The sequence below is a fragment of the Mustela erminea genome, chromosome 13 (genome assembly GCF_009829155.1).
Source record: "Mustela erminea isolate mMusErm1 chromosome 13, mMusErm1.Pri, whole genome shotgun sequence".
In the NCBI taxonomy this organism is placed as follows: Eukaryota; Metazoa; Chordata; class Mammalia; order Carnivora; family Mustelidae; genus Mustela; species Mustela erminea.
The window spans coordinates 69,957,895-69,976,459 of record NC_045626.1 but is presented as its reverse complement, the minus strand read 5'-3'; the positions used below and the strand labels follow the sequence as shown (position 1 = coordinate 69,976,459).

The 18,565-nt window shown below is 38.9% G+C and overlaps 1 protein-coding gene across 9 annotated transcripts in view; it reads left to right on the top strand.

The window, feature by feature from the left end:
- MTMR3 (myotubularin related protein 3) overlaps positions 1-18,565 on the top strand; it is a 143,710-nt gene that overhangs the window by 91,326 nt on the left and 33,819 nt on the right. For 5 of the 9 annotated variants that reach the window (XM_032309268.1, XM_032309276.1, XM_032309275.1 and 2 more), the window contains exons 4-7: positions 5,912-6,001; positions 6,616-6,732; positions 14,287-14,369; positions 16,585-16,751. In XM_032309268.1, coding sequence (XP_032165159.1) covers positions 5,912-6,001; positions 6,616-6,732; positions 14,287-14,369; positions 16,585-16,751 — 457 coding nt within the window. Of the gene's footprint in view, positions 1-5,911; positions 6,002-6,615; positions 6,733-9,588; positions 9,622-14,286; positions 14,370-16,584; positions 16,752-18,565 lie in introns of all 9 variants that reach the window. The other 4 variants (XM_032309273.1, XM_032309269.1, XM_032309267.1 and 1 more) reach the window with 1 other exon arrangement.

Here is an 18,565-nt window from a genome sequence, read left to right as displayed (position 1 = left end):
AATGGCTTCTCATTTTTGGTTTTGTTTTTAGCTTGCTACATTATTTTGATTCTATGCTATTGAGAGGTCAGTAAAAAACTAGGTCCAGTAATCACTTGAAGAAATGAATGACTGTAAAATGATCTTGAAGAGAATAAAAGTTTAGGCCTATATGTTTGTGTGAGTTAAAAAGTTAATGTGATGCCAGGGAGGCATGTTTACTTTTATGTAATAATTTTTTTTTAAAGATTTTATTTATTTGACAGAGAGAGATCACCAGTAGGCAGAGAGGCAGGCAGAGAGAGAGAGAGAGAGAGGGAGGAGGAAGCAGGCTCCCTGCTGAGCAGAGAGCCTGATGCGGGGCTCGATCCCTGGACCCTGGGATCATGACCTGAGTCGAAGGCAGAGGCTTAACCCGCTGAGCCACCCAGGTGCCCCTTATGTAATAATTTTTAAAAAATTATTTATTTATATGGCAGAGAGAGAGAGAGACCACAAGAGAGGGAACACAAGCAGGGAGAGTGGGAGAGAGAGAAGTGGGCTTCTCTGCCAAGCAGGAAACCCGATTCTGGTCTTGATCCCAGTATCCCAGGATCATGACCTGAGCTGAAGGCAGACGCTGAATGACTGAGCCACCAAGGTGCGCCTATGCAATAATTTTTTAAAGATTTTTAGAGCTGGGGGAGGGGCAGAGGGAGAAGGTGAGCATCTCAAGCAGACTCCTTACTGAGCACAGAGCCTCACACAGGGCTCGAGCTCATAACCCCCAGATCACAACCTGAGCAAAATCAAGAATCCAGTGCTTCACTGACTTAGACACCCAGGTGCCCCCCTTTTATGTAGTAATTTTTAAAAGCATTCCCCCTCATAGTGTTTCCTACCTTTCCTCTGTTGCTTTTTGTGAGAAAAATCTTCTTAAAATCAAGATTCCTCTTATCTTTTCTTGGTTTTAAGTGTAAATACTCAATGATCTTTGGGTCAGGAGCTGCCTCTTAATAATGGAAATAGAATTGGTTAAAAGAAAAAAAGGTAACACTTACAGAAAAATGAGTTCCTTCCAAATATAACTGTATCCCTTGTTATTCCTTCACTCAGTCATTGACCTCGGAGGAAATGACTGAAGAGGGATAAAAATAGAACAGACTGACACAGATTTCTTCTTTATCTAACAAGTTATTTTGGTGTTTATGGGAGTAGAGCCTTTTTACAAACCTTTGTACACCCCAAGTGTACAAAGTACACTTAACCCAAGTAATTATATTTTTAGAGGTTCTAAGCCACACGATATTAACCTTACTGAAATATACTGCATTGATTAAACTTTTTTTTTACTATGAGAAATTGAATTTTTTATACTTTAACTTTTATAATTATTTATCAGTCATAATTTCTTAATTCATCGAGGTAAATACCTCACAGCCCTAGGGATGTGACTCTGTTGACACCTCATTTGTTTTCAGATATAACAAGACTTTATTTAATGATGACTGATGTTTCGTAAATTTTTTTGGATTTCATGAGCCATTTGTAAAGCTGTTACAGTTTTATTTTTAGAACTTGAAGTCAGTAATGTCTTTCTATATTTTGAATATCAAACCTTTAAAAGGTAAGATTCTTCTGCCTCAAAATAAAGTGGGTGGATGGAATGGGCCCAGTCAGCTAGTAGCCAAGAGACTGCTTTTATGGTGGTAGATGGGTGAGGGATTGTTACTCAATTTCTGAATGGCTCTTCTGGTCACAGATTAGTGCTGGAAGAATGGTTTTAGAGGAAGTGTGACTTGAAATGAGCCCATTTGAATGGTATTTTGAGTTGCAGTATAGTAGATAGAGTTGAGAAAACTATAGCTCTGCTTTGAGGATCCCTTCTTACATTGCTGAATTATTGAGGACCCTAGAGAGATTTTGTTTACATAGGGTATGTCTGTCTATACTTTATTAGGAATTAAACCTGAGAAGTCTTTAAAATGTTCTTTTGTTCATTTAAAAACACTAGTAACTGGGGTGCCTGGCTGGCTTATATGGTAGAGCACGCAACTCTTGATCTTGGGGTTGTGAGTTTGAGCCCCATGTTGGGTGTAGAGATTACTTAAAATCTTAAAAAAAAAAAAAGTAACAAAAACTGACTAAATGTTGACATAAATAACATTTTTGATGAAAAGTAACTTTTTCCTCATCCAGAGATAGTGTAAACAGTGGCATTATTTTAAAATTTTTACAAATCTCTTTAATGTTTTACTTAATAGATGATAGCTAGATCCTCATATCTACTTTTGCTTTTAATTTGTTAAAATTTGTTGTTGAAAAAAAATGTTGAAAAATATGAAGTAAATTTGGCCTCACATGGATATATAGTTCGAAGAATATTTTAATAGTTTTTCCATCTGGAGAATATTGTGTGTATTCTTCTGTTATACCAAAGCAAGGAATATATGTTCCTTTTGGGGGAGGCAAGTAATATTTCTTTAAAAGTTAGTTGCATTGTGGAATCTGAAACCGTATCAGTGAACTTACTACATTATATTACATTTTTAAAAAGATTTATTTATTTTGGATGGGGGAGGGGCAATGGGAGAGGGAGAGAGAATCCTAAGTGGACTCTGCCCTGAGTATGGAGCCGGACACGGGACTCGATCTCACGACCCTGAGATCATGACCTGAGTTGAAATGAAGAGTTGGACACTTAACTGACGGCACCACCCAGGTGCCCCAATATAGTCTATTACATTTAAAGCCATTGGTCTATCTTGCACTTTAAATGGATCTTTTTTATCCATGCATGATTTTGTAACATTATTTATGCATTTGTCATTTTGAAAATAATTGTTAATTGAATAATGTTGATCTTTCAAATATAGACCTATTTCTCTTTATAATTTTATTATTTTTTTCTTTTCTTTTTTTTTTTTTTCTGAAGATTTTATTTATTTGACACACACACAGAGAGATCACAAGTAGGCAGAGAGAGAGGGGGAACTAGGCTCCCCACTGAGCAGAGCACCCAATGCGGGGCTCAATCCCAGGACCCTGAGACCATGACCTGAGCTGAAGGCAGAGGCTTAACCCTCTAAGCAACCCAGGTGCCCCTACTTTTTATTTTCTTAAGTAGGCTCCAACACCCAGCATGGAACCGATTGTAGGACTTTGAACTCATCATCCCAAGATCGAGATCGAGACCTGAGCTGAGATTGAGAGTTGGATGCTTAACTGACTGACCCATCCAGGCACCCCTGTAATTTCTTTCAAAAATCACACTTGGGGGGTGCCTGGGTGGCTTAGTTGGTTAAGCATCTGCCTTCAGCTTGGGTCCTGATTTGGGCTTCTTGCTCAGCAGGAGCCTGCTTCTCCCTCTGCCTGCGCTTTTCCCTGCTTGTGCACGTGTGTGCTGCTTCTTTCTCTGACAAGTAAATGAAATCTTTAAAAAAAAGAAAATAAAAATCACATTTGGTAGTATTGGCTCTGATTTTGTTCGAAAAGTCTGCTTAAGTATTGGCAATCTGTGGAGCTCTTCATTTTAGCAGATGATGTGTTTTCCAAGATTCAAATTTTCACATAAAAGCTTTATCATTAGTAATTAATGATGTCATTTGTAGGAAAAAAACCCTGTGAGTTTAAGTCTGAATTATAGTTTGTCAGATGTTCTTTCAATTAAAATGGTATTTAATGGCGGGGGAGGGACTGGTTAGTTTAGCTGGTAACTAAAACAGTTGCACAGGGGTACCTGGGTGGCTCAGTCTTTAAGTGTTGGCCTTAGGCTCAGGTCATGATCCCAGGGTCTTGGGATTTGAGCCCCACGTTGGGCTCCCTGCTAGGTCGGGGAGCCTGCTTCCCCCTCTCCCCCTCCCCCTGCTTGTGCTCCCTCTCTTGCTTGTCTCACTGTCAAATAAATAAATAAAATCTTTAAAAAACAGCCAAAAACAACCATTGCACAGATGCTTTACCTTGACAACCATAACATGTCAGTATGTAGCATAAGTGTTTCATATTATTTCCTATATATAAAAAGACTTACCAGGGCACCTGGGTGGCTCAGTGGGTTAAGCCGCTGCCTTCAGCTCAGGTCATGATCTCAGGGTCCTGGGATCGAGGCCCTCTCAGGGTCCTGGGATCGAGGCCCGCATCGGGCTCTCTGCTCAGCAGGGAGCCTGCTTCCCTCTCTCTCTCTGCCTGCCTCTCTGTCTACTTGTGATCTCTCTCTGTCAAATAAATAAATAAAATCTTAAAAAAAAAAAAAGACTTAACCAAGGGTCAAGATTAAATAAAATTTTATCATTTTTCCTCAGCTTTATCCAAGACATCCGGAGTGAAATTGGTGTCATTGCTTATACTAAGGTGTCAGTAGTTTTATCTGTTAATTCTTTTTGTACTGTTAGTACAAAGGTCAATGTGAAAAAAGGCAGATAATGTCTCAGTACTAATGTAGAAGTGTTTCTGACCACATACAGCTCCTGAAAGGTCCTAGAATCTGTAGATCTCACTTTGAGAGCCACATTAGTAGTGTTACTGTGTTATGATTAAGATTGCTATTAGGTAAAACCATAAGTGGGTTTATAGTTAGGATTTATAGGTAGGATTTATTTTTTCCTTTGAGGAAATTTAAAGAATTGCTGGAATTGTGTTAAGCTGAACATGTAGGTAGAACTGTCCTCTAATTAGTGGTTATAATTCTTAATGCTGTTAGAGGACACGATACGGCTTTTGCTTTTGTAAAATGTGCTGTATAAAACAGATTCTATAATAATTTACAGTTAGGCTTTCCAGTAGATTGCTTTACTCCTGTCTTCCTAAACCATAAAAATTCATAGTATAAAAAACTACTTTTTAAATACACATTATAATTAGTTCAAGTGCTATTTAGATGAGAATTTAGTGCTTTTTTTTTTTTTTAAAGATTTTATTTATTTATTTGACAGAGAGAGATCACAAGTAGGCAGAGAGGCAGGCAGAGAGAGAGGAGGAAACAGGCTCCCTGCTGAGCAGAGAGCCCGATGCGGGCCTCGATCCCAGGACCCTGAGATCATGACCTGAGCCGAAGGCAGCGGCTTAACCCACTGAGCCACCCAGGCGCCCCCCCCCCCGCTTTTTTAAAAAGATTTTATTTATTTATTTGACAGAGATCACAAGTAGGCAGAGAGGCAGGCAGAGAGAGAGGAGGAAACAGGCTCCCTGCTGAGCAGAGAGCCCGATGCGGAACTCAATCCCAGGACCCTGAGATCATGACCTGAGCCGAAGGCAGCGGCTTAACCCTCTGAGCCACCCAAGCACCCTAGTGCTTCTTTTTTTGAAATTGTCGTCATAGAAATGTTTCGTGATTTAAGGCAGATTAAACTAGGGACAGTGGGTCACATGTTTTCAGTTTTTGAGGGATTCAGTTCCTAAACTTAAATTTTTAAAGAAACCTTTCTGTTGTGGAAATCTCTCACATCTAACCAAAGTAGACACACTGGTTTAGTGAACCCCTGCTTTTCCCAGTTTTCTCAGTTACCCCTCATGGATAATCCTGTTTCATTTGTTTCCCACTCACTTCCTTTCTACCCTTCCACCTCCAGTTATTTTGAAGCAAATTGTAGATATTACACCATTTAATTCTTCAGTAATTCAGGATATAGCATTCAAAAATAAGAATTTAAGGTTATAGCAAAGAGAAAAAACTGTTTTGGTTTCTCTTACAAGTAATGTGTTACAATTTATTTGTGCTTAGTAAAAATGTTCTTTACGCTCAAAACTTTTTTTTTCATCCATGTACTCTCTCACTAGAGACACCTTATATATTGTATGGAATACTTTGGGGATGAATATTTTTTCCTTGAGCTTTCTGCCTGTTTACCTTGGTAACTGGACTCTGAATTGTGATCGTGCTACTCGACATGGCGGAAAAATAAAATATGGATGACTGAGAGCTTTGAAATTATTTAAAGGTTTTGGGTTTTTCCAGGATGAAGAGACTCGGCACAGCCTTGAGTGCATCCAGGCCAATCAGATTTTTCCCAGGAAGCAGCTGATCCGGGAGGATGAGAATCTTCAGGTAATTACAGGCCACTTTGATTATGAAGTAAGTATTTAGCTTCATAGTAACAGTAGCAGAGCTAATGGATTGAAGTAATGCACTGTATAATTTTGTTTTTCCCTAAACTATACTCATAGTAGAAATGCAACCTGGAAAACAATCTCTTTTTATTTTATGTATTTATTTTTTTAAAATATTTTATTTATTTATTTGATACAGAGAAAGAGATCACAAATAGGCAGGGAGGCAGGCAGAGAGAGGGGGAAGCAGGCTCCCTGGCGAGCAGAGAGCCCAATTCGGGGCTTGATCCCAGGACCCTGGGACCATTACCTGAGCTGAAGGTAGAGGCTTAACCCTGTGAGCCACCCAGGCACCCCACAATCTCTCTTTTTAGAAAGACTTATTTCTTGAGAATTCGTTATTTGAGAGGATCATCTCTCTGTCATTCCTTCAGTAGTCTGGAATTTGAATAACCAGGTATATTTGATATGTGGATATAAATCATCCTTTTTAAGTCCCTTATTTATTTATTTTTGAGTGACAGTTCTTAATTATCCATTTGTCCAGCCTGTACTTGAAGACTTTGCTTTACTGCTTCAGAACTCTGAAAGGTTTCTTTTTCCATTTTGAAGGTTCCTTTTCTCGAACTTCATGGAGAAAGCACAGAGTATGTGGGCCGTGCTGAGGATGCCATCATTGCCCTTTCTAATTATAGACTTCACATCAAGTTCAAGGAGTCTCTTGTTAATGTAAGTGATTACCAACTGTTTTCCCACTAAAGTAGAGGGAGAAAGGAAGTAAAAAAAACCAAAGAAATCGTTTATGTTCTCAGAGAAGTGTTATACACAGTTGGGTATGAAAACATTGTGTGCTCTGCTTTTCTCTCTCTCACTTACTTTAGCACTCAGGGGACACTAGGTTAACAAGCAACTCTTACTCTTGATTCAGAATGATAAATGTAGTTGTCAGCTGAATTGTCCATTTTTTAGTAACACCAAACGATTTGTACTAGGTAATGGTGTATCATTACACACAAAGGCTATAGAGGCTTTTATTCTTTAATCTTTAGTATTTAACAGCTGCCTCAGTTGAGATAATTTCTGGTACCTTGATGTCAAGTGATGAGGTGTACTTTGAACTCCATGCAGACTTTCATTATAGGACGAAGTTAATGCTAATTGCTTCTTAGTGGAATAAGCATGGATGTTAAATACAATGTTTATTTGCATAATGGACTGTATTACTGAAGAAAAGGGAGGCCCTCAGTTCTCAAGAGTGCATTTGCCCTTTTCAGTTATGAGGGTATTCTCAGTGAACTGGTTCTTCAATACACTGCCATCGTTGGTTTTCAGTGAATGTGCCTTCACCACAAAGATATGCAAATTCATATACTTCCACCAAATGAATGCCTTCTTCCTTTTTCCTTTGCTGGTATTGTGGCTTTCTTTCTGCAGTTTGATTCGAGCCCTGAGAAATGTATTAAGACTTCTTATAAAAGTTCAGAACTCTCCTTTCATTCAGACTTTACATTGTGTGTTTTAGGGTTCATTGAAATCTGTCACTTAAGTTTACTTTACTCAGTGGTCCAGAAGTTACATAACTCGTTTGTCAAATTCTTTTGTTTGTTGAAATGCTGTCCTTTTTTTTAATAATTGGCTTTTATTATTTATGTAGTAGTAGTATTTTTTGTAGTTAAACATTTATATCAAAGAGCTGTTTCAGCTTGAATTTCTCTTGGCGTGTAGATCTGGGCTCTGACTGTCCATCAGCTAAAAATACACATAGGATTCATCAAGGAAAGAGGCATGCTGTGCATTCATAACATATAGCACTGTATTCAGAAGGGTCCATTTGATATTGGGTGGTCATGATAGGAGGGAACAGGATGAAAACTCCTATAAAATCCTGGCAACCAGAATTTGCTTCCCAGCCACTGTGAAAGTAAGGACAGTATAATTAGTAGAATTGCCCACTTTAATCTTGTGTTTGTTTATCTGATTGGAGTTAATGAAATTGTAATTAAATTGCATGAGGGGATGATACAGTTTCATGTTATTGTATTTTTCCATATTGTCTCCTATTTCTCAACTTACTGCCTTAGAGCCAGGTATTTCCGAGGCTGTTTTTAGATTTATTTGGAAATAGGGTCTGTTGGAGAGAAAGCATCGATTTGATCATGTCATTTACCAGTCTGAGGCCTCCATTGTTTCTTCAGTATTTCTAAGATGAAATTACTTAGCATGGTATCAGGCTAAGTGGTGTGATCCTTCATCTCTGTCAGCTTTTCTGTCAGTTTCTCTCTTACCCTCTTTCTCCCCTTTGTATTATTAATAAAACCACCCTCCTTTAAGTATTGAGCCACACCACACACCTTTGAATTCTCTCTTTTGTTTCCTGCCTGGGGAATTTCTCTTCATCTGTCAAAACCCATTTTAGGTGGTAACTTCTGTGAAGCCTTTCTCTGTTCCCTCCCTGACAGTTTGTTACCCTTGCCTCTGACTTCTTCAGTATCTCAAGCATGCCTTTACAACACTTAAGAGATGTGTTATAATTTTTTGGTTCTTCATGTTTGTATCTTCAGAATTAGCATGTTTCCTGGTGCTGTGGTATTCAGTAAATATTAAGTGAATTGAAGTTAATATGAGTTTGAAATGGATATTAGACCATTTTAAAACCCTTTTTGGGTTTAAAGCTCATTTAAAAACAAATTTCTGTGTGACTAGGACTGTGTCAACATCATCTCTAACAGTAGTATATGAGTAGTAGGCTGTATACTGTAATTGTTGACTCCCCATTATGATTGAGGTATAGTGCTTAAGAAAACTTACACTGTTCTTACTTTTGACCCATTTCCTCACCTAAAAGTGTTATCTCAGCATAATAACCCTTTAAGGCATAGAACCTGCATGTCATGTAAAAGTCCCAAGATAATGGCTTTGCACTCAGAAATGGTTGTTCAAAAGTATTTTGGCATTGCAGCAACTTTAAACATTTCAGATCAAGAGAGACTGGGATTTCTCCATACAAATACTCACATCATGGTTAGTGCTAAGGTTCTTAAACCTGTGGTTACTACTTCACAAAACAGTGGTTGTTCCTGCACTAGGTCCTGGGGGGAGACCAGAGAGTTGGTGGTGTTGCCCCACCTTTACATTTCCCTCTCCCCTCTCCCCTCCCCTCTCCCCTCCCCTCCTCCCTCTACTCCCCTCTCCCTTCTTTCCTTCCTTCCTTGCCTTTTAAATCAACATATTTAGCACTTTAGAAAATGACTTACCATCAAGTTTTAAATAGCTACCTGATATCGTATATTCACTTTTAATTTTACAGCAATTGAATAAAACATGCCTGTAGATTTAGATACCATAATATCATTACTTTAAATATATTTACTGAGTATCAGTTTTCCAAGTCCTAGAATAAAGAACATCTATAGGAGAGTTCATTTGTAACATTTAAGGTATGAATTGCTCCCATTCTGTGCTTTTCCAAAACTGTATTTTTGCATATGTACAGGTTTATTTCTTTGCTCAGCTCATTTATAAACAAGTAAGTGTTCAAGTGAATTCATGAAAATTTAAAACAATTTTTGTTGTGTAATTCAATAGACTGCCTCTCAGTCTGCTGCTTCTGAAATCCCAGTAAGTAGCATGAGACTCCTAGGTGGTTTTTGCACCGTGCTTTGGAACAAGTTGGTTTTGACTGTCAGAAGCTCACCTTGCAAAGCAGCAGAATTTGTCTTCTCTGCATGAGTCCCTTCCATTTTACTAGACAAAGTGTTACTGGTACACTATGATGAGAACAATTTGTAGAGTGAGGAAAAAGCCCCATAGTGTATACATAAACAGATGGAATTGTGATCCTCAAAAAATGTAAAGTGAATTTCAACTAGGAATAATTTGTAAAATCAACATTAGTATTTAAAAAGATAGTAAAGCTTCTATTTCCAGGCTAGCCTGTTAATGCTTTTTAGGAAAAATGTGCAAGTGTAGCATCTGCAAACATTTTCCTTAGCGTTTTTTCACATTCTTTTATTGTCTAACTGTAGTATAGCAAAAATCTTTATTACCCAAGTATCAGAAGGAGGTTACTGTCAACCCTTCCTTCATGAACCTTGGCCGCAGTATTCATATGCCAGCAAAAGTGTCTGAATCAGTGCTAGAAGAGCAACTTGTAAATATAAAAGGTGAGCAGTAGAGTTTGGATCTTTAACTGGTGACAGTCTTCTTCTGACTGGTTTCTATATAAGATTTAGAGCCCAGATACTTAACAGCTTATTACAGATTTTAGGTTTAGACTCATTATTTTCACTCAGTTACTGCCATTTTTAATTCAAATGGATGTACAGAATTAGTACTTTCCATTCAGGTTATAAAAAGGGCATTGTTTTTAAAAGGTAGACCTATCCCACTTTTAAATTCTGGTGCTTAAAAATACTGCACATGTGCATGTCCACACACACAAACTGAGAAAGAATTAAAGTAAACATACTAGGATATGATGACGTAAAATTCCCTCTGGAGTGAGATAAGTACTATCTTTAATACTATGCATGTCTATTATAATTTTTAACTGCTGCTCTTCTGCTTTTTTGGATTGATGCTCTTATGATTTTGATGCCCATGATGTAACTGTTGGCCTTTTGAGAAATTAACAGCACTGAGTGTGTTTGATGCATCGTTTGAGCATGAGTTTTGTGGAGATTATAAGAGGAAAATCACTGTAAAGGAAGTTAAAATTATCTTGCAGGAAGAAGGTAGAGGTGAAAGAAGCAAAAAGAAAACGAGTTGCTACAAAACACTGAATCAGTTTTCTAGGGAGGATTTGAATGTATGTGACTTTAGATTTTTCGTACTCTTCCATGGATAGAACTGTACATAAGGACTCTGGTTTAAATTCTGTTCTCCTCTTGAAGGTCCCTGATGGAGAGCCCACTTAGTTCTGAGAGAAACATTAAAGTAGAGCCCATACAGCAAGGAGGGGCAATCTTAGAGGAAGAAGGAAAGGTGCACCATTATAATGGAAGGAGCTTGGGCTAGAAGACAGGTGCATGGATTCTGGTCCTGTCTTTGCCACTAGCTTATAGTATAGAAGCTTAACCTCCCTGGGCTATAAAATGGCCTGGATTCAATGGTATGGATTGAAGACAATTTATAATTGTTTGCTAGTAGGGTTGAATATGGGGTTTGCCTGCTTACAGAAATGGTAAGGGATCCTCTTGATGTGTGAGGAAAACTGAGAAACCTAAAGCAATGGAGCAGGCCTTAAAGTAGAGAAACTTCGTGTGTTTTGGTTGGGTGTGTAAGAGGAGAAGGCCTGTTCTGCATTTTTGGAAGAGGAGGCAGTCTGTGGAGGGAACATCGAAGGGAACGTTGGGCTGGATAGGAGAAGAAAAAAGGGAGTTGTTCATTTGGTATATAAAATCACTTATTTCTCTCTTATATGTCTCTTTTTTTTAATTGCTGCATATTAAACTTCCCTGCATGTGACAGTCTGCATGAGCATTAAAATCTGTTTTCCATATCTATGACTTGAGTACACATGGTGGTTTATGGTGACTTGCTAGTAGTATCTGCATACTAGCATCTGGTATTTTTAGCCTTCTTCCTTAAATTTGTGATGTTAAAATGTGTGAAAATTTGCATATCAGATGCATTTTAGGTAGCCAATATTTTGCATGCTCTAAGGTGTTTCTTTATTCTGGAAGTCCGGACACAGGCTGATCCAACAGTAGGGCATGTAAAGCTTATCTCTTCCTTAGAGCACAGTAGCACAGACTCGTTCACTTCCTCCAGCAGCTGCTATTAGCATTAGTTGGTTTTCAGATTTTATAGTTATAAGGAAGGTGACTGAAGGGGACCTGGGATGCAGGTGACTTCTGAGAGAGCAGCCTTTCCATGTGGGTTTGTAAAGCTACTCTCACTCCACTCCAGACACTTCCTGTTCCCTCTGCCTGGGACTTCCTGTGCTGTGACCATTTGATGTTCAGAAAACATAGAAGCAGTTTAGAAATTGGCCCAAGGAAATCGGGAAATAGGCAGACTTAGTTGGTAAAATTTTAGAAATTTGAGATTAGAATTCAGGCTTCTTAATTGCCATTCTTGCAGTCACTTTTGGGAAGGGAGGGAGAAGGGAAAGGGGTTATATTAAAACAAAGCAAATGCAATATGAGAGTCTGTTACAGGGCATCCAAAAGCAGTATAAGAGTCTTATAGGGCACCCAAAGGACTGACCTGCAGACAGATCAGTGTCCTCTTCCAATCTCCATCTTTTTTTTTTTTTTTTAAAGATTTTATTTATTTATTTTGGAGAGAGAAAGTGGCAGTGTGTATGTGTGCGCACAAACTTAGGGAGAGGGAGAAGCAGACTTGCCCCTGAGCAGGGAGCCTGGCGTGGGGCACCATCCTGGGACCCTAGGATCATGACCTGAGCCGCTTAACAGACTGAGCCACCCAGGTGCCACCTATCTCTATCTTTTTAATATGTGTTCTTATTACAGCTTATCCCTACCCGTTGATGTATATTGCCTTCTTCCTTCTGAAATGTACAGGTCTTGAAAGAATTTTTAGCTGCATCAACTACAGTTTCTCACAGCACTTGGACTTAAAAACAGAGGGCCAGGGGCGCTTGGGTGGCTCAGTTGCCTCTGCCTTCGGCTCAGGTCATGATCCCGGGGTCCTGGGATCGAGCCCCCGCATGGGCTCTCGCTCAGTAGGGAGCCTGCTTCCTCCTCTGTCTCTGCCTGCCTCTCTCCCTACTTGTGATCTCTGTCTTGTCAAATAAATAAATAAATAAATAAATAAAATCTTAAAAAAACAAAAAACAAAAACCAGAAAACCAAAAAAAAAAACCCCAGAGGGCCAGAGTTCATTTTTTCTCAGAATACAAGATTTCTTCACTTACTCCCAGTCCTATTATGAGGGAAGTTTTAGTTTTATAGACTTAGAACTAAGCAAGAAGGTTCTGAGTTCTGAGGTAAAAACTCCCATTTTCTATATATTATTTTGTTTGCTTCTCTTGTTTAATCCCTGCCCCAGTTTCTGTTTCTTATCCCAGACATCCAGCACTGGGCTTCTTTTTGATTCTCACATCATTTTTCTGAGAGTTCTCTGCTGACTCTGGCAATTGCGTGGTGGGGCAGAGTTTGCAGGAAGCCCGTTTCTGAAACTGGCTCAGCTAAGATGATGGCCACCTTGTGCAGGCAGCACTCTCTTGTTTCTGTGCTGGAGACTGCCTGTCTCTTCCTGTGCTGAACATGAATTGTTGGAATGCTACTTGGAATTGTCAGAGCTATATTTTGCCTGGGCATGATATAGTATAAGAAACAGTAGTCTACCCCTTCTCTAAAGAGTGAGTGTATCTACAATTATTTTACCAGGCTCTCTTGAGAAGTTTTAGAAATTAGTTTCTGAAACCAAGGGTTGAGTCAAGGTGAATTGATCCAAGAGGGGGAGGATTCTCATATCAGCTTGAAGATTTGTCACCTGTTAAGATGCTTTCCCTGTCTGCCTCCCTTTCCTTCTCCCAGCCCTCTCTGCTATTATCCTTACTTCTGTGTTCTGTAGAGTCTGCTCACCGGATTGGCAGGGAGAGAACCATTCCAGCTTGTTCATACATCAAGCCCCACTTGGCAGACAGGGATCTTCCTGGTCTTTTGAAGCAGATTAGACTTAGGTAGTTTTAGGACCTTTGACCACTGTGTGGCCTGCTCCCTCCACTTTAATGTTTATTCTAACATCTAGATGTTAGATGGGTCTGTTCTGCTGAGCACAGAGTCTGACAAGCAAGCACATCTTTCCGGTGTGGCTTGTGGGCAGTTTAGATCTCCAGTGTTTTTCAGGATGTTCCTTTGCTAAAACAAAGCCACAAGTCCACTTTGCTGTTTGGGGCAAATAAGTGTAGTCCTGCCGTCACCTTGATCTGCACTTCTCTGTGAACAAGACCAGATTACCACTCTGGTTCCCTTCAGCTGCTTTGTCATTGCAAATCACAGCTAGCTGTAGTGTGTAAAGTAGTACCTGGAGAGATTGTGAGTTTGATACTTGAGAGATGACCTGTTTCCCTGCTCTTTCATTCCTTGTCTTCATGCTCAAATATGACTTGAGGCTATTGATTTAGAGGGAAAGGAGGGGAAACCCTAATTGACTCAGTGGTAAATCACTTGAATACTACTGATTCAGATAAATTTGTGGCTTTGTTTGCTGCTTTCCCTTGTAGAGCTTTTGGATCTTTCTTGTTGAACCCACTGAGAAAACTGCGGGATTAATGCCTTCTTGACAAGGGGTCTTCATCTTTTTTAATTGCAGGTTCCATTACAGCTTATAGAAAGTGTTGAATGCCGAGATATATTTCAGCTTCATTTGACTTGCAAAGACTGCAAAGTTATCAGGTATGTGATGTGTTTATGCTGTTTTTTAGTGTGGAAAATATGTATTATTAAAAGAATAGATTCATGGTTTGGTAACAAAAACAGCTTTTGAGTGTCAGCCTTGTTAGGAATATTTTCTGAGTAGTTAGTGCCTGAAATATTTCATCTTTAGGCTACTTTCCTATTTGAAAAGTAATTTTTAAGTTTTTTACTTGGAAATAATTTCAGATTTACCAAAAAAAGTGCAGCAGTTAAAATATTACGAAGAACACCAATATTGTTAACATTTTACCCCATTTGCTTTATTGTTTGCAGGTGCTGTGTGTGTGTGTGTGTGTGTGCGTGTGCACGCGCATGTGTGTGTTTGAGTGATTGATTCTTTTTCTCAACTATTTGAAAGTAAGTTACGTAATCCTGGCTTTTCACCCTGAAATACTTTGGTGTGCTTTCCTAAGAATAGGGATATTTTCTTACATAACCATGGTATCATTATCAGGCTTCACAACTTTACACTCATAATACTTTTATCCAGTCTACTATCCTTGTTCCAATTTTGTCATTTGACCTAATAATGCCCTTTATAGCATTTCTCTCACCCCCACCTTATTCAGGATAGGATCCATGCAAAGTCAGGTATTGCATTTAGTTGCTGTGATTCTGTAGCCTTCTTAGTTTTTTAAAAATATGTATTCATTCATTTTATTTTATTTTATAATTTATTTACTTTATTCATCTATTTGTCAGAGAGAGCGCACACGCACAAGCAGAGGGAGCGGCAGGCAGAGGGAGAAGCAGGCTCCCCACTGAGCAAGGAGCCTGATGTGGGACTTGTCCCAGACCCTGGGGTCATGACCTGAGCTGACATCTAACTGACTGAGCTGCCCAAGCGCCGCTCTAGCCTTCTTCACTCTGAAACATTTTTCACTCCCTTTTTTTCTTAATTTATGACATTCACATTTTAAATAATATAATCTTTCAATTGAATGTTTCTCATTTTATGTCTGTACAGTGTTTCCTTATGATTAAATTGAGGTTCTTTATTCTTGGATACAGTACTATATGTGTAGGTTGTATCCTTCTCAGGGTGCTCTATTACATCTGGAGGCAAGCAGTGTCCATCTATCCCTTATTGGTGATGTTAATTTTGATCATTCTGGTTGAGGTGTCCCCTGCTTTCTGTGCAATTTCTTCATTTTCTCCCTCACAACAAATAAACTATCTATAGAAGGCACTTTAAGACAATGAAAATATCCTGCTTTTCGTCAAGTTTCTCCATTGATTTAACATCCATTATGGTTTTTATCTGATATAATCTTTACTCTAATGATTGCAAAATGATGCCTGAAATGTGTTTTTAAATTTAATAGCTCTAGAAGTTCTGAATTCCCTTATCTCTTTGATTTTGGAGTGCCAGTAAACACTGTGTGTTGGCATATTGATGAACCACATTGATTGGAATGAGCAAGAGGTTCAAGTGACCTCCTTGGTTTTAAGATATATAAGTTGCCTTTTAGCCATTGAGATTGGCTTGCTTTTGATAGATACTAACTACAACTTACATTTAAAAAGCTTATTTATTAATTACTCAGTTTAAACACTCTCTGCATTTGAAAAGGTGAAGTATTTTTTTGCCCTAATTGAATCAAACAATATGTACCTAAAATTACAATTTCTAATAGAATTGTTTGGTTCTCTACATGGTCACAGCTGAAAGTTTCAGGGTCTTATTTTGGATCTACAGTTGCTGATTTATTCTAATTGCTGAGTTAGATTTTGAAATTATTATCAAACTGGCCAAAAGTTGTGCTGTGATTTATTTTTGAGCTTGGCCTGATAGGTTTAGGAGAAGTTCTTTTTGTTTTGTTATAACCTATTTCTTGACAACCTTTCTAAAGCTTTGGTGGAAGACATAGAAGGAAACCTTATTCATGAAAGAGAACACTGCCATTTTACTTTAATAATTACCATTAATCAATCTCAGAAGCAATTTCATCAGCTTAAAAATAAGTTTTTCACACGTCCATTTTTTTTCTTTTTGGCACTTTGTACCATTGGCTAAAATTTATTGGATCTCTTTTTATCATAAATGATGAATGTGTGAATGGCCACCTCTGATGCTCTTTTGATTGTAGCTGTCACTGCACCAGGACGTAGGCACTCTTGAAATGGTGGCTTCCCTCAAGTTTCATTGTCAGCCATCTGCTAATTACATCCATACTTGTTTGGCTTTACAAAGGTGTCAGTTCTCAACCTTTGAGCAGTGTCAAGAGTGGCTCAAGAGACTGAACAATGCAATCCGACCACCTGCGAAAATAGAAGATCTGTTCTCGTTTGCATACCACGCTTGGTGCATGGAGGTCTACGCCAGTGAAAAAGAGCAACATGGAGACCTGTGCAGACCAGGTAGACCTTTCTAAAATGTGCAAATAGTGTCTTTTTTTTTTTTTTTTTAAGATTTTATTTATTTATTTGACAGAAATCACAAGTAGGCAGAGAGGCAGGCACAGAGAGAGGGGGAGACAGGCTCCCTGCCGAGCAGAGAGCTTGATGCGGGGCTCCATCCCAGGACCCTGGGATCATGACCTGAGCCAAAGGCAGAGGCTTTAACCCACTGAGCCACCCAGGCACCCCAAATAGTGTCTTTTTTGAACTATTGTTTGAGGTACCCTTCACATGAAATGGGACTCTAAGCATATGTGTATTAATTCTTTATCTATTTTATGGAGCACCTAGCATGTGCCCATCACTTCTAAGTTTAATAGAACATGTTTCCTGCCTTTCAGGGGAAGGGAAGAACACTATATTTGGTATCACTGTCTATTGGGCCTAAAAACAACTATAGTATGGTTTAATGGGGGTTGAAAGGAGCCTAATGGAAGGGAACCATGAGTGTTGTATACACATTTGGGAAGACTTCACATTCACAGTAGCTTTTGAGTAGGTTTTGAAGGTAGAATAAGGAAGGGTTCATTGATTAGAGAAAGGGGGAAAATGTTAACACAAGTTGCATGAACAAACTTCCATAGGTATCTGAAGGTAGCGTGCAGAATAGTGGCATACAAAATGGCCTTTCCCTATCTTCTTTTCATGTCAGAGATTTTCTATCCCTACCCCTTTCATCTCCTAGGTGATGAAACAGAGGTCTGGAGAGGCCAGGTGACTTTCCTCGAGACAAATAGAGAAGCCGAGCTTATGCTGGAGTTCAGGCCTCCTGCCTTCTCAGGAGATCTTTGTTCCACTCTTTTTCCTTCAGAAATGGCTTGGATCAAGTTCGTGTTATTTCTCCACGTGTATTTTTCTGTAAATTTTAGGCTGCCATAAATAGAACTTTGCTGGTCCAACACTCGTTCTTTATTACGTCCAGCCTGGAAGCAAAGTCTTGAATTTCTTTTTTTTTTTTAATTTCTAAGCAATGAAGAGTTTTGAGGCTCCTTCCAACTCAGCTTGCTCTAGAGACTTTTTTCTTTAAACCTCAGTTTTTAATCCTGAATTTTTTATCTTAACTATTCTGCCTTGGGTGATTTTAAACTTATGAGGCTAATCTAGCTTTGCTTGTATCGCTTTGTTCCCTGGCTCATTCACTGGTTGAAGTTTCTGGTTCATAATTAAAATATAATAGTAAGCATCATCTTATTTTTAAAGATGCTTTGATATATACTTTTGTTTGACCCTCATGACTTCATCAAGCAGGCAGGATAGACTGAGTCTCTGTTTTGGGAGCCACAGAAATGGAACTCAGAGGTAAAGCCTGCTGCTGGGTCCCACTGCCAGCCAGTGACAGAGCTAGGACTGAACCCCAGTTCTCAGCTATTGAGAGTTGACTCTGTGGGGTGTTGTGCATGCAGAGATGAAAAACAAGGAAAGCCTCAGGAATCCCAGCTACCTATGAGCCTGGTCAGGCCAGTGAATCCCGGAGTCAGCCACAGGAGTTCACACCATCCTGGAAAAGGTTATGAAAATGTGCTTGCACTGTCTCTGACTTCACTCGATCATCCATTGCATCTTTTTCATTTTCCTTTTTTATTGAGATGCCATCGTATTTTGTTACTATTGTTGTTTATGGCTCTTTTCAAGTTTTTCTTTTTTTCAAGGTAAAATTTACATACAGTGAAATGCACAAATCTTATATGTATTTTTGCTGCATTTTTAGTCAATGTGTCTTACTGAATTTTTAGTCTCTACCATTTCCTAGGATAATGAAGTTAGGGAGTTCTGTC